At 47.1% G+C, this 15,824-nt stretch overlaps 2 protein-coding genes across 4 annotated transcripts; both read right to left on the reverse strand.

Moving 5' to 3' along the window:
* Positions 1-618: 618 nt before the first annotated feature.
* LOC118095262 (ADP-ribosylhydrolase ARH1) lies at positions 619-10,883 on the reverse strand. Of its 3 annotated transcripts, none has more exons than XM_035136361.2 (8): positions 9,724-10,883; positions 7,867-8,096; positions 7,351-7,449; positions 6,645-6,750; positions 6,463-6,542; positions 5,209-5,392; positions 1,589-1,803; positions 619-706 (listed from the first exon to the last, which is right to left on the reverse strand). In XM_035136361.2, the coding sequence occupies exons 1-8, from the start codon at positions 9,732-9,734 to the stop codon at positions 687-689; spliced, it is 945 nt and encodes a 314-aa protein (XP_034992252.1). In that variant the 5' UTR covers positions 9,735-10,883; the 3' UTR covers positions 619-686. The 3 variants fall into 3 exon arrangements, with proteins under 3 accessions (XP_034992252.1, XP_034992250.1, XP_034992251.1); XM_035136359.2 differs by having other exon boundaries at positions 619-1,329; XM_035136360.2 differs by lacking the exon at positions 7,351-7,449 and having other exon boundaries at positions 619-1,329.
* A 129-nt stretch (positions 10,884-11,012) lies between these two features.
* On the reverse strand, positions 11,013-15,693 carry LOC118095264 (CD276 antigen). The gene is made up of 3 exons (XM_035136364.2): positions 15,226-15,693; positions 12,606-12,938; positions 11,013-11,490 (listed from the first exon to the last, which is right to left on the reverse strand). Exons 1-3 carry the CDS (start codon positions 15,278-15,280, stop codon positions 11,315-11,317), a joined length of 564 nt encoding a protein of 187 aa, XP_034992255.1. The 5' UTR covers positions 15,281-15,693; the 3' UTR covers positions 11,013-11,314.
* Positions 15,694-15,824: the final 131 nt, after the last annotated feature.

Genomic DNA, 15,824 nt, shown 5'->3' on the forward strand with positions numbered 1-15,824 from the left:
CTTGTTCCCAGAACCCTCTGGGGCTTGAAACATTCCCCATAATCCTGTATTGTAAAGAATCATGACAACCTAACAAAAGAAGCCAATCACTCTTTGGGACCAGAACCACCTTCCCAACAGACGCAGAGATAGGTAGCCCTTCGTGTTTCTGCATTGATTTGACATCCCTGCTCAGGGGTTAAAAATGAAAGTACATTTCTCTCTCTCTCTCTCTCTCTTTTCCCCACATCCCAGCTTGGCTACCCTAAAACACTGCCTTGGAGCCAAATTAAACCATCATGGCTGGGTCTCTTTGTGTGTCCAGGACTCCTGGGTTCTTTGGGAGAAGAATGGGATCTCTGGGCCATACAGGAGTGGGGTAGATGGGAGTTAAGACTGCTGGATTCTCTGAAAGAGGCCAAGATTTCACCCACAAAATTATTTTCCCCGATGGTGTATGTGAAGAGGATAGTGCCTCTGGGCATGTGCAGAGTGCATTTCCCTCACCACTTACTAAAAACAGCTCTTCACCATAGCTTTGGGATCGCATGGAAGATCTCCCAGGCCACAGGAGGTTCCTTAGAGAATCTTAGAAATCCAATGCCTGAAATTTTCCTCCCATGAAACACAAGGCAGAACTGCAAAAACAGCCTCAGTTTATTCTGTGAAGAACAGTTTTCAGCTTGTTGCGACTCATGTTGAGGGCCTCACTCAGGGACCTGGGATGCTAGTTAGAGATGGAGCAGAAATTAGATTCAGTTCACATTCCAAGGTGAAGTTAACAAATTTGCCCTTTCCAAAACAATATGCAAATTGAAACAAAGCCATCCTTGGACATTGGCGCTTCTCCAAATTTTGCAATGCAGTTTTCCAACCAAGTAACATGTAAAAGAATGCACATATTATGGCAAAGTGTACCTACAAATGCAGGTGTTAGTGAAAAGCAACATTACAATAAGGGAAATTGCTTTGCAGAAAAATACAGTACGTCTATTAGGGGAAATGACATACAAATGTATTATCAGGTGAAATTCTCGCTAAAACACTTGATTAATTTTCACAAGGACTGTGCAATGCACAGATCATAAATTAGTGTGGAAATGTGAAGACCTGAAATTATGATTTGAGAAAAAACCAAAATCAACAGATTAGTGCATCCTTAGATGCTAGGCAGCAGAAAGGTCTTTCAAACAGGAGTCTGTCCCCAGGCAAGGTGATAGAGGGCATCAGCTGCAGCCACCATCCTGTCTCGGTATTCAAGTGCTATGTGGTTATCTTCTGGGACTCCTTTGAAACCATGAGCCAGAGCCCAGCAGCAGGCAGCAATCACCCCTGTAGAGTCACTATCCCCTGTGGGTGAGCAGGAAAACACACACACACAAACCGAGAAAACAAGTTAGCTCAGTTGGTTAGAACCTGATGCTGATAACACCAAGGTTGCAGGTTTGATCCCCATTTGGGACAGCTGCACATTCCTGGATCGCAGGGGGTTGGGCTAGATGATCGTCAGGATCCCTTCATACTCTACAATTCTATGAAATGCAGCCAGCTTTAGGGTGGGCCACTTTTACAGTAGGGGACGGGCAGGATTTGCCTCCTTTCGACTCACCCCCATGGAACATGGAACGCCCACAGAGCTCCTCCCAGTTCTCCCCTGCGCCCAGCAAGGCATCATACGCAATCATGGGGGCATCGTGACCGCTCCGTCCGGCCCACCCGTCCAGGCTGAAGGTTTTATAGATGACATCACGCTCAGCGGGACTATAGGCAGCTGGAAACAGGCAAGGGCCCTGACCCGTGGCCAGGCCCCGCTCAGAGAGGTACCTAAATGGGTTGAGAGCAGAAGTGAAAAAGCCAAGAATCCAAGATCTCCTTGAGAGCCAATGAGGGCACAGTGTACAGTGAAATAAATAGAATGATCTCCGTACCACAATGACTCTCTTTACTCTGACCTACCTGATAAACATGGGGGACGTGGGTGGCGCTGTGGTCTAAACCACTGAGCCTAGGGCTTGCTGATCAGAAGCTCAGCCGTTCAAATCCCCGTGATGGGGTGAGCTCCCGTTGTTCGGTCCCTGCTCCTGCCAACCTAGCAGTTCGAAAGCACATCAAAGTGCAAGTAGATAAATAGGTACCGCTACAGCGGGAAGGTAAACGGTGTTTCCGTGTGCTGCTCTGGTTCGCCAGAAGCGGCTTTGTCATGCTGGCCACATGACCTGGAAGCTGTACGCCGGCTCCCTCGGCCAATAATGCAAGATGAGCAGGCAACCCCAGAGTCGGTCATGACTGGACCTAATGGTCAGGGGTCCCTTTACTTTTACCTTTTACCTGAAAAACATTACTATTAGAACCAAGATACTATTTTGCCTTCTCAGTGAGTCCCCCACCCCCTGAATTCAGCTTTGAATTTTGCTGTTTGCTTGTTTTAAAAATCAAAATCAATTTTAAGTTCTGTTTGAAAGTAATGTTGAGGGCTTCCGGGTTCAGCGCCAGCGCCGATCGGTGGGGTTTCGTCTCGTCTCCGAGACGGCCCGTCTCTGCTAGGAGTGGGGAGGGCAGCGAGAGCGACGCTGCGCCCCTTAGAACCTCGGGAAGGGCGTCCCGGGGGCAATTTGCTCGGCACAGACCCAATCCGGACTCCCCAACTCTTCGGTTAGCTCTAATAAGAGCTCCGGAGCGAGGAGGGTAGAAGTCGCGGGGGCCATTTTGAGCGGCAACGTTATTCTAGCAGGGAGAAGCTTCAAGCCGAAGGCGGAGAGCGCTGGATTCTTCCGAAAATAAAACGATTGGAAAAGACTGTAAGTAACCTCACGATTTGGATTATAAAACAATTTGGATCTGGGAGAGAGGGGAGAAAAGAGGAAGCCACCCCCCCCCCCACGGCAACAAAGAGACAGTAAATAGAAACCCGAAGCCATAAACAGAAGATTTGTAATTCAAAAGGATCCCTCAAAGGCATCAAAGAGAATCTCCCCTTTGATGCAGGGTGAAAAGGGGAGAGAGACTGTGGTTTATGACTGCCCTGCAGCAAGAGGTAAAGGCTAAGAAAAACCTTTCTTTCCCTCGGGAGCCGGCAGCCCAGACAACCCAGTGAGTTGATCAGGATTTATAAGTCAATTTTTATTTCACTTTGTATTTCTGGACTTTGTGGAATTTCTTTTTTGGTTTAAGTGCTTGTGAAATGTGAGTTCGAACTTTATTGTTAACAAGACTTGAAGAATGCAGCCAGCTTGTTAAAATGGAGTCGAGAAAATAAACTGTGATCATATTCCACCCCACGTGACAAGTTTTGACCTTGGCAGGATTGAATTATGTCAACAAAAAAGTGTTCCCCTGAGTTCCAGCGGTCTGTTTTGACCTTAATGTGGGAAACAAGAATAGAGCTATGTCAAGAGGAGACACGACGGCAAGAGTTACAGCAAAAATTTCAGATGGTGATGGCGGAATATTATTTTTTAGGAGATGAAGCTTTTGACACTGAAAAAAATGAATGTGAGAATGACAATGATGGTGACTGTGATTTGGAAGGAAAAGATGAAGATGAGGACTGTGATGATTCAACACAAAATGAAGCACACCACGAAAAAAATGATGACTCTACTCTACAAAAAGTTGGATGGAGTGCCCTGCTTTTGAGGGGGGCACAATTGGTATTATTGGAACTCCAGAACGCCCACAGGGAAGAAGGAAAAAATATGCAGAGAAGAGAAGAAATCCAGGGGTCCTGTATGGTGGCCTGGATGGCAAAAGACTGTAAACAGGGGGTGGGGTGAAGGGAAAGTGATGTTGTGATTATAAGGATGGATTAACAGGTTTATAACTGGTCTGCTGATTTTGGAATTTGCTGGATTGGGGGGGTGGAGCCGGTAATCGGGGATGTAAGGTTAAATTGAGAATAGTTATAGTTTTAAAAGTGAATGGATTTTGGAAAATGTGAAAATATGGAGGCTTATAGAGGGAGAAAAAATTAGGCACGGGAAGAGAAAATGGGAGTTTGATTTTTCAGTGATTTGAATATTAGATGAAAATGTTAACAATTGATTTATAAGTTGTATAAGATACAAAGGTGTATTTTTATAAAGTAAGAAACTGTTGCAGATGATAAAAAAGGGATGAAAACCGGGGAAGGGGGGGGAGGGGAAGCCCACAAAATATGGTTTTACAACTATGAATGTAAGAAAATTTTTTCTGTTTTGTATTGTTTTTTTTCTTGTTTTTTTTGCCCTTTCTTTTTTCCCTTTTTTCCTATTTCTATTTTTCTCTTTTTTTGGTATGACAATAGATGGTTGGATGGATGTCCTCCTGCGTACTGCCCTGGTTTGCTGGAGCTCCCTGGTGGCAGGGGGGGGCTTTGGGGTCAGGGGAGGGGGAGGAGGACAGAAATCCAAGCATAAAATGGACCATCTCTGACTGTTCACATACATGGGATACTTCTGTGGCAGGGGAGGACCCATGTGGGTGGGTAGGAAGGAGGTGGAAAAGGGGTTTAAGTATGTACCGTTTTTTTGTTTTTTTGTATTTTGTAAAATTAATAAAAAGTATGTTAAAAAAAATGAAAGTAATGTTGAATTGTTTTCTTGTCAAAACCTCCCCCTTCAAATTTTGTTAAAAGCTCCTTTTTCCAATTGGGTACATAAAGAGAGTAGAGACACGGTAGGGTGTATGTGTGTTAAAATTATAATAGACAATCAAATTTTGACAAGGAGATTTAAGTTTTTCCTCCAAGATAGCATTTGCTGGGTTGCCTCCAACTTACTCAGAGTTGGCCTACTGAAATTACTAGACTTTAACTAGTCAGGTCTATTGATTTCAATGGGTCTACTTTGATTATGACTTTGTTGGATACAAATACAACCAATTATCTCTCTCCCCCCCCCCCAAAAAACCCCCCACCATTTTATATTTACATAGCTGTGAGGTAGGTTAGGCTTAGGTACCGGTAGTTGCTGACCGAATTCATTGGCTGAGCAGGGATTTGAACCCAGGTCTCCTTGATCCTAATCAAGCACTCTAACCTTACATTGCACCAGCTCTCAATTCACCACAGAATCTGGCTGTTCATTTATTCATTTTACAAAAGCAAGTTTCTAGACACCCTGATAAAAGATGCATACTGGGGAAAAAGAGGGGGAAAGCTTTCAACTGCATTATCCTAAAAAATAAAACAACAACACCCTCCAGTTACTCAGGTCCCCCTTCACTGTACCAGAGCACACCCAAAGGACTTACCACTCCCATTTCTCCTGGAAATAAGCCCAGGCCCCCACATTGGAGTCACTCTCAGCTGCAGCAGTCTGAATGTACTCTAAAGCAAGAGGCAGGGTCCTGAGCAATCCAGATCCCCAGCGCTCAAGGGGGAGGCCTTGCACTGCGTAAGAAGTGAACAGAGCAGAGGCCAGAGCTCCCAGATAGCCTACAACAGAGGAAGGGGACAGGGTGGAAGTCAGGATCCCTCAAGGAATTTTATCCTCACTGCAGCTCCAAGTAGAAGATTAGGCTGAGCTACAGAGACCTGCCCAAGGCCCACCCAGTAAACTTTATGGCTTAGCAGGGGAGCTCAGCTTTTAAAAAGTACTCACTGGTTCAATACAAATATGCCTTCTTTCATCCCTGGTGGGGGAAATGTTTCTGCATTTCCCCCCATCACCCCCAGTTTAGTTCAGTTTGAAGGTAAAGCTGGCTTTGAAGAGGGGCCTATTGCACAGCACCTGTGACATCACCACCCCACGGTTTTCCCCAGAGCAGTTTGGCAACATTTTTGAAAATGTTTGCCAATTATTTGATAAGGTGAGAGATACAGGTTTTAAATGTACATATACATACACATAGCGAGAAGCTACTATAATTTTTGAAAAACAAGCAACGACAGATTGCCATCTTGCAGTATTAAGGGAGAGGCAAGGCATTTTTGCTTGCTTGCTGGTAATGTGTTATCTGGTAGTATGTAAAGTGCAAAAAAAAAGTGAAAGACCCAGGATGACCTGTGTTAAAATGTCACATCTGCCGTCACCCTCAAGATACTGAGGCTGGGTCTACACATGCCACAGAATGAAGTGGTAGAATTGACGATATCGCTTCAGAATGCAAATGGGGTGGGGTGGGGTGGCGGCACTTTCTGAACGCTCCTCTGTATTAAAAACTCCCTGCAAACAGAAAATGAACACATCATGGATAACCGTACTCTGGCTCTTTGCTTACTGTACTAGGCTTCCATTTTCAGGGAAATTTCAATGCAAGGGATGTTCAAACAGAGGATCCTCCGCCTGCAGCCTGAAGTCCCTATTCTACCACCTCAGGGTTTTGTCCACCTGTATGGGTAGACCTGCAGCCCTAAGACCCACATTGACCACCACTCCAAACACCCACCCACAGCTTTCAAGTCATGGAGAAAAGCCTCCCGCCCATCTCAGCATTGTCCCTTTTATGTACCACTGCTGGGGAAGGCGCCCCGATACAGGACAACTAACACACATAGCCATTTACCTGTGGGGTGGTGGTGTGTCATTCTTCCACTTTCTATGCTGACTTGGACCAAAGTGCTCAGGTCTGAAGGGCGAGGATACCTGGGAGAGATGGTGGCTGGGGGTCATGCTGGAGTCCGACTTTGGCCTTCAGCTTTGTCCTTTCTTATGTGTGTCCCCCACCACCACAGCACACCACGTTACCTGAGCCCAATGCACATGGATCTCATGGCCGCACCACAACCTGTGGCACCGGGGTTGAAGGGAATGCGATATCCGTTTGGTTCCCCTGGACGCAACTGAGATGTTCCTACAGTCGGCAGGAAAACGAGAGACATGCAAAGTTGTGTACGGGCCAAACCGCTTGTGCTCTTGAGCCGTATGTAGGCTGCCCTTGGCATTTCGTTTATTTCACAGAATACAACTGCAGAGGCTGCCGTCTAAAGTGGAAGAAACATATAGGGTGGAAAGAAAATAGGCCTCCTGACCTTACTCTGCGGGTTTTCCTAAAAATGGCCTTCTGTCCTAAGCTCCTCTCTCCTTCCCTTTTCTCCCTTTTGTAGTTTTTTTCTGCAAAATATCACTACTGTTCAATCTGCTTTCCCCCCCACAGAGGGTTGGTGCCCTGGAAACTCAAAGAAGATGGAGCCGCAGGGAATGACAAGTGAAGCCAACTAATTTGAGTTTTGCCCCAATCCTCTTTCCTGCTGAGTACTACAAGAACAACACTGACAGTCTTTCACAAGGCCACTTTAAGGCACAGTGAAGGTCCCCCCCCCCTGCACTTCACATCAGCACCACTTCCTTAGTGTCGGATTAGTTTCCATCTGTGTACGGAGCAGGGATGTATTTGTTTTCGAAGAGAATTATATTGCTGTAACTTGCACAGAGGAGTGCCGTCGTAAGTTACCCAGAATGCTCGTGGGCCCAGGCTTCCTCCCTTCCATGTCGTTCATGGCTTCAACATAGCGTTTGGCCAGCTCCTGGAAAAGCGGCTCCCCTTCCTTCCCTGGATAGAGGAAACACAGAGAAGAAGTGCTCTGCATTAATAATAATAAAAATCTCCTCTGCATTCCCACATCCACCACATCCCATGTGAAAATCTCAGGTTGGTTCATGTTGTGAACTGCCCTGAGATCTACAGATGAAGGATGGTATACAAATTTCAACAACAACAACAGCAACAGGATTTCCTGCCCATTGCTGATTGGAGAGCTGCTGCCATGGCTGCGCCTGCGAACAAATGAACCTATAGGCAGAGGAATGGCCATAGAAGACCCAAGAGATGACTGAGAACCCTCTCAGTCATACCTCGAGTCCGCCCTATGAAGGCCGAGCTCTGCTGTAAGTGAAAAATGCTATTCCTCAGGGAACAAGGACCTGCCGAGAAAAGGCTGTAAGGCTGCCCACCTGTCCTGCTACTCACCTGTAGCCAGAGCCTCGGCAGTCGCCAGGTGCAGAACAGTGTCGTCGCTGACAGGCCAGTCAGGAAGGGCTGCCCGAACTTTGCCGAGGCCCCCCAGCTCCTGGAGCTCCTGGTGGATCTGGGGCCCTGAGGTGCAGTATTCCCAGCGCTGGTTGCGATAGCCGAGGGCATCTCCTGCGCCAGAGAGCACCATTGCCGCATGGTAGGCTTCCTTGGGGGGAGCCTGGGGGCTGCCGTGGGAACATGCATAGACAGGTGTGTGTATACTTTATATATACAAACAGCAACAACCAAATCGTCTCATGACAAAATCTGAATTCTTCAACTTGTATTAACTGAGTAGCATTTCTTGTTTTGCACAGTTCATGCTGCTTATATACGAGGCGCAGGGGAGGGATATGCACTGAAGCCATAACCAAGCAACCAACCAACCCCTGAAGGGTCAATCAATAGTTGCCACCAGTGACATTAGGCACAATTGCTATTTCCACAACATCAGTATGTCATTTGTGCTGGGTGGGTGGCGGGGAGGCAGTGCAAAGATGCTGTAGGGATAACGTCTGCTATAGCATGCGCCCAAAAAGGAGGCTCAGCATGCCTTGAAGACTAATGGGTTTGTGTGACATAAATAAGCTCCGATAGACTAAAAAGCCCATTACATCGGATGTATGACGTGTTGGCCTCATTGTGGTCGCTGCAGATTTTGAATATGGAGGGAGAAAATGGAGCACAAAGGGGCTCAAAGGTCACGTAAAACAAGAGGCACAGTATGTGCTGTTTTTAGAATATTGAACATAGAATCTAGCATGCACTATGAAGAGGTTATGCATTTTGCCTTGGGGCAAATGCTAAGGCTACAATCCTCTGCATGCTTACTCAGTGGGAAATGAACAGCATTTACTTGCAAATAAACACGCACAGGATTGCAAAGGGAGATGGCCCAAGTCTCTCTGAATGAGACCCATTACTTGCTTTCCCTCCCCGTCAGATGTCTTGTGGCCTTTTACAAGTGCGCTATACCAAGGTGTCTTATCTTTACGTTATAGAGATGTCAGGAAAAGCACAAATTGGTCTACAATCTGTTTTAAACTGTTCAAAATGAGCCTCACAAGCGACCCAGCTGCCTGGCAAGCTGTGTGCAATACATGGTGCTTCAAAGTTTTTGCATCCGATCGCCACTTTTCCTCCACTGATACATGGATGTGGGCGTGCCCCATTTATCACAACAACCTTGCAAGGTAGGCTTCCTGACTGAAACTCCAGCCGCCCTACTCCCCTAGCGACAAATTCCACCTTTTGCCAGCACGTGACTCCATGGCTACCAGCTGACCCTGATGAACTAGGCATTGTGCGATGCACCGTCCGCAGATCTTTGCAGGCTGTTATGTTGCGTCGACCCTCCGGCTTTTATTCATTTCAGTAGAATGCAGCTACCTGCATTTTTGGACTCTCCTTGATGAGATTCTCCTGCATTACGGTAGCAAGAAAGAACTCGGCGGCAAACATAACTGCAACCCGCCTCTTCATGTTAGGGACATAGCTGCCAAGTTATCCCTTTTTTATAGGGATTTTCCCTTATGCTGAATAGGCTTCCTCGCGAGAAAAGGGAAAACTTGGCAGCTATGGTAAGGGAGGGGACATGTGTACCGGTAGTTTCAGTGAGCTTTGAGCGGCGCGAATATTACGTTTATTACGCCATGCCCCGTGCGCACGCATCCCCCACCCTCTTGTGCCAGTATTAGGACAATAGGGCACTGTTGCAAAAAGCAAGCGGGGTTGGGGCAGGGGCGCGAGGAGGGCATTGAGAAGGGGGCGGGCACGGATATTGTTTTGCGGGGTGGGGAATCAGTTGCTTACAAGCCTTCCATGCTGGGGGCTGCTGAGCTTCCTCTCGTCCCTTCCAGGCTGGTTCTTGCAACAGGCCCCTGGCCGTCCCCTTCCCCCTCCGGAGGCTGCTGCCTCAGCGCTTTCCAAGCTAAGCGACACCCAGGTTGTACCCCAGCCAGAGTCCAGTGGGAGGCTCTTAAAGCGAAAGCCCCTCGGCTCGGCGTGTATTTTCCGCGTGCCTCTCTTGGCGAAGGAGCGAGTGGGTCAGACTTGTGCCTTTAACCAGGAGTTGCATTTCCCCAGAGTTTAATTCGTGTTTGTGTGTGTGTTTTTTCTCTGTGTAATTGAAAAAATACAAGAGTGCCTCTTTCTGAGTACTAGCCAGGAGTACCACACCATGGGAGTAGCCAGGATTTTTGTTGGGGGGTGGGGCAGAACCTCGGATTTGTATTGATTTAGGGGGGCAGCTCGCTCCTCCTCTTGCCCCAGCCCATGTAGCGCACTTAGAGAATGCGGGACTGACATAACGCTAGATTCATATCAAATGAATTTGACCACGTGTCCATGGAGTCCAAAAATTGGTTCTTTATCAATGGTCAGCCAGAACACACTCGAAAGCTCAAAAGCAGGATGCATAATACCATGAGGTTGCTGTTGTGCTCAGAGCCTGATTGCAGATCCCGACCACTGTGAGAACAGGTCTGTGCTAGGTAGACCACTGGCCTTGATCGAACAGAGCTATTTTTATGTTCTTAAATAACTTCTCTAATGTTGTTTTCCAAAAGGAGTAATGCATGCTGTCCGCACAGGTCATTGCCAGATTTATAGGTGAAGATGAAGGGTTTATTCTATTTGAGTCAGCTATGGATAGTTGAGCAGATCTAGAAACAACACACACGCACCCCCCATCATACCATTTGGGGGTTCGATTCAGTCACATCCCAGTAAATTTAGGGTACATAGTTACAGTGGATTGGGAGGTCTTGTGCAAGAAACCTACTTCTAATAAAAGATTGGGCTTCTTACCATAAGGAAGGTGATTACTGGGGAGCAAATGCATTGGAAAGTGTGAGGTGACAAATGTCTCCAGTCTCTCCTCAAATAAATCAGCATGGGTGGTCAACAAGCAGGTAATCTGCAAGCACCCAGGCACTCCTCAAGGTTGGCGCCCTCAACAGTTCCGTGTTGCCTCCTGTTTAATCCAACTCTGTCTCTACCCCACCAGGTTCCAGGCCCTGAGGCACTCAGAAATAGTAGATTCAGTCCCCCCCTCTCCACTGCCATTCAGTACTGTACATGCAATGCCCTTCAACACAGTATTAATTCTGAAGCTGGTTTAATGGTTATAACATCCCCCCAGGGAATCCTGGGAATTAAGATGATTTGTCAAGAGACTCTAAGCCCTATCACAGAGCTACAGTTTCCACATTTACTTGGATAATACGGTAAGTTTAAGCTAAATGGGTTTCAAGCCTATTTTGATTTGCAGCAGTGCAGAAATGTGATCAGCGTGAGGGCTCTGGCGGGGGCAGGGGGCATAGCTGCCAAGTTATCCCTTTTTTAAAGGGATTTTCCCTTATGCTGAATAGGCTTCCTTGCGAGAAAAGGGAAAACTTGGCAGCTATGGCAGGGGGGCAGCTTCAGGACTGCATCTTGTGGCACTCTTGCTGCTCACGAGCTCCTGGAGCTTGGCCTCAAGTTGCTTCACAGCTTCCACAATTTGACCCAGCTTGCTCAGGATATCTGGACGGCTGAGACATGGGGATGAAAGGGAATCTTCCAGCTGTTCCTCAGGGTCTGCAGGGAATTAAGTAAGATCAGCATCCAACACAGTAGGGTTAGAAATGAATTAATTAAACACCAAAATCAAAGCTGAGACTCTTGCGATGGACCCATCACCATCTTCTGTACTTCTCCCATGTGGAAACACAATCCATACAAATTCCGAAAACTTGATATTGCTACGCAGAATTACAAGGCACCGTAGTAATGTTTAGGCATTGGCAAGTCTTTCTCCACCTCTGTTTGATATGGCTTTGTTAATAGCTACCGTACCTGCCTAGTCACCTGGGGTGATAAGGCACACCACCTGCAGGCAAATCAAGGCAGGAGCTATTTGTATAGAAGAGAACAAAAGCCTTTCTTGTATGGTGCAAAATGTATGCCTTTAATGTACCCCAAATTACTAACATTATGTGGGGAGCAGGGGGAAGACAGGTGAGTGTCTTTTTTTTGACATCTAAGATTTATAGATGTTAGCTAGGCTGACTTAATTTTTAAAATGTGATTATAAACCCAATTAAACTGGAAATAAAATGAACCAATGTAGAAGGTAAAGGCTGCATATTGGAAGTTTCCAGAGGAAAACAAGCCTCCCTCTTTCGAAAGAAATGAAGGCTAGGAATAGATATTTACTGAAGGGGGTGGGAGTCAGAGAAAGAGCAGTGAAGAATGGGTGGAGATGGGTTTCTAGGATAGCCACGCAATTCTGTGTCAACCTGTGGCTATTTGCTATTGATTGTAAATTATTTCACTTGGAATTGATGGGTGCGGTTTTGTTTGATTCTTTGCTGATATTGTGTAGATAATATCATCTTGTGGCTGTGTGTGAAAGGGATTCTGCAGCTGTTATACTCTGAATTATAAGAGGATGGCAAGGTGACTTTTGTTGTACATTTGGATAATAATTGCCTTCAATCCAGCAATGTAGGAAATATAACTTTAAAAATGGAGCTGGGGAGATGAAAAAAAAATATATTATCGCCTGCCCCAGTAAAGAGTGCTGCATGATCCTGGGGCGTATTCCGAGGCAGCCAGACCTTAAAAGTAGTCCTGCTGGTGCTTGGTTGCACACACACACACACACACACACACACACACACACCACCTGCCACACCATCCACCTCTCTTACCTGCAACTTGCAAAGTCACTTCCCGGATGCGCACTTCCGGCGTGTATGTGACGTAGCATCTGTAGTTGCCAGAGTTTCCAGTGCCAACCCGGGAGATGAGCAAGGACGCGTTGCCATTCCCCAGCTCTTCCCGGCTCAGGCTGACACCTTCCCTGGAGGTGGTCACCACATCGTCAAATTCCGCCAGCTGCCTGCCCCGGTGGAACCAGAGGATTGTGAGTCGGCTGAGGTCCACGGTAGGCTCATCCACGGTAAAGATGCAATTCAGCAAGACATCATCTCCAACCGCAGCTTTCACCAGAGAGGGCTCGGCCTGCACTTGCAGCTTCCCGGCTGGGTCAAGCAACACAGAACAGACACATAAGAAGAGCACTCCTCTTCTTAGGAGTCAGGTCTCACAGTCAGCTGCCGTTTGGCAAGTGCTGAGAAATCAATGAATATGCAGGCATGTGCGAACTGGCCTTAGGGTGGCAGGCAGCGCATCCTACTTTATCGTTCCGTCTGGGTTGCTGCCTGCTTAACTGAGAAAGTACAACCATTAGACACCTGATAGCTCAGTTGGTTAGAGCAAGGTGCTGATGACACCAAGGTCGCAGGTTTGATCCCCATATGGGACAGTTGCACATTCCTGCATTGCAGGGGGTTGGACCATTGGGGTACCATTTCAGCTCTACAATTCCGTCTTCCATGTGACAAGGGCCTTGAAATGGACCATCAACACAGGTCAACAGTCTTCCCCAGGATGTTGAGATGGATTGCATTTTTGTTTCAATTATAGTGATTGTGTCTAGATTTTCATCCAAACATACAAATTAGCACATGCAGATTTTTACACAAATATATCTTTTTTAAAAAAAAGTTATGTGTTTCCTCTTTATCAGTGATGCCTATGTGGCTCTAAATAGAATGATTGGGGAAATCTAAGGACCATCTTAAACGGCATCAAACTGAGAAGCCATACAGCCAAAGATCATCCGGTGATCGGTCTTCCATGGGCCATCTTGCTTAAATAGCTCAGTAAGTGAGCAGATCTCTTACTTGTAGACTGTCCTGGGTTCAATCCATGCATCTGTATCTAAAAGCCTACCAGCTAAGAGGGTCGAGAAGAGACTTTTTCCAAATCCTTGGAAGGCTCTTGCCAGTCAAGTTACCGTACGCACCAACAGGCTCCAATTCAGATAAGCCAACTTAACTTCATTCAGGGGGTGCTTCCAGGCTTTCACTGTATTTGGGTGGGATATAGTCACATACTGTACAGGTAAATTCAGGTCCCACAACTGCAATGGATTGGGAGGTCTCGTGCAACAAACCTCCTTCCCCAAAAGGCCAGACTTCTTGCGATAAGGAAAGTGACAAGGAAAGGCATCGAAAGCGTTGGATTGCACTTGCTTCGGTGCAAGGCCATCTAAACACCTCTCAAACAAATCGGGACAAATGAGCAGGTCATCTGGAAAGACCTTGAGTCACCCCAATGGTGTTGATTTGAAATAGGTTCAGGGCAAGCAAAAGTTTTTCTTTATGAAACACACAGTTTACTTAATTCCACATTAAAAGACTGCCAAATTATATTGATAATTGCCTAGCAGCAAAAACTGCCCACAAGATTGCAATCTATTGATATATATTGATGTATATATAACTGGGAAAATGGAATCCCCATGTTGAAAGGTAATGTACCTGTGTTAAAGTACTGAAAGGCTGGGAGCACCAGGTTGCTCCCCAGATGACTGACAGTAGTTAAAAACAATGTGTCTGGTGGTTCACAAGCAAGTCACAAAGACAACACTGTCCACCCCCTCCTCTCTGCTCCTTTCTCCAGCCCAGCAACACTTCATGCCAAGTGCCAGCCCCTACAACCACTCCACTTAAGTGGTTGCACATTGCTTTCCAGAATAATGGATAATTGTGAATAATACTGCTGTATTAAGGGACGAGGGTGGCACTGTGGGTTAAACCACAGAGCCTAGGGCTTGCTGATCAGAAGGTCGGCGGTTCGAATCCCCGCGACGGGGTGAGCTCCCGTTGCTCGGCCCCTGCTCCTGCCAACCTAGCAGTTCGAAAGCACGTCAAAGTGCAAGTAGATAAACAGGTACCGCTCCGTCGGGAAGGTAAACGCCGTTTCCGTGCGCTGCTCTGGTTTGCCAGAAGCGGCTTAGTCATGCTGGCCACATGACCCGCAAGCTGTACGCCGGCTCCCTTGGCCAGTAAAGCGAGATGAGCACTGTAACTCCAGAGTTGTCTGCGACTGGACCTAACGGTCCGGGGTCCCTTTACCTTTACTGTTGTATTAAGACTGACTTCTTTGGGAAGTGGTGGGCACTCCTTGGCTGGAGTCTAGAGGACCATCTGCCCAGGGTGCTGCAGTCTGGAGATGGATAACCCATGGCCCTGCAGATGTTCTTGGACTCCCATCAGCCCCAGCCAACACAGCCAATGGTCATAGATGATGGGAATGTAGCCCAGACACATCTGGAGGGCCACTGGTACCACCAGCGACCTTGCAGTAGTGTCATCCTGCATTGAGCAGGTGGCTGAACTAGATCTTGGCCTCTAAAGTCTCTTCCAACTCTTAAGATGCCTTTGCTGCCCACCTCCTTCAATTTCAATGCAGGCAACTCACCGGCTTTTCCAAGGAAGCAGAAGGAGGTGAGGAAGATCAGTGTGAAGAAGCCCATCCCTGCAAGCAGTGGCTGTTCTTCTGGAGATTGTGGCAGTCCCTTACAGCACAGCAAAACACAGCCAAGGGGGCACGGCTTACGTGCCTGCTTCCATTATCAGCAGAGACAGCAGAGTGTGTGGGCACCTCAACACTCTCTGGCACCCCAAGATAACGGGGTGTTTGTGCTTGCCTGGCACTGCCCCTGTGATCTCAACCCTTTCTATCTCGGTTGTTGTCCCTACCCAGTATTCCCGTGGTTATTATGCAAGAAACATCTGGCCTATCTTGAATGCCAGTGGCGACTTGGGTGGGGAATAAAAATGGCATTTGCCTCAGGCAGATATTCAGTTCAAGAACCTGGCTGCAGGGCATCACCCTCTGCCCCAAAGGTCTTGCGCCAAGAGGCTTGTGCTTACGAAACATATGGAAGATAAGATTAAGAGCGGCAGGGGCTGTGACTTGTTCCATATCCATCAGTGCATCCCAACTCCACGTAAGCAGAAGAGGTTCCCCCAACCAACGTTCCACTTAGACGCGAATGGAGGTGGGCAGGTGTGGGT

The sequence above is a fragment of the Zootoca vivipara genome, chromosome 13 (genome assembly GCF_963506605.1).
Source record: "Zootoca vivipara chromosome 13, rZooViv1.1, whole genome shotgun sequence".
Classification (NCBI taxonomy): domain Eukaryota; kingdom Metazoa; phylum Chordata; class Lepidosauria; order Squamata; family Lacertidae; genus Zootoca; species Zootoca vivipara.

Bases quoted from the DNA above. Each gene is read 5' to 3' on its own strand.
- LOC118095262 (XM_035136359.2), bottom strand. The intron at 6,751-7,350 runs GTAACTTACGAC...TGCCGACTGTAG, and splicing joins TGGGCCCACGAGCATTCTGG to GAACATCTCAGTTGCGTCCA. The intron at 1,330-1,588 runs GTGAGTCGAAAG...GCTCACCCACAG, and splicing joins GCGTTCCATGTTCCATGGGG to GGGATAGTGACTCTACAGGG.
- LOC118095264 (XM_035136364.2), bottom strand. From the start codon at position 15,280: ATGGGCTTCTTCACACTGATCTTCCTCACCTCCTTCTGCTTCCTTGGA. The intron at 12,939-15,225 runs GTGAGTTGCCTG...TGCTTGACCCAG, and splicing joins CTGCTTCCTTGGAAAAGCCG to CCGGGAAGCTGCAAGTGCAG. The intron at 11,491-12,605 runs GTAAGAGAGGTG...AATTCCCTGCAG, and splicing joins AGTGACTTTGCAAGTTGCAG to ACCCTGAGGAACAGCTGGAA.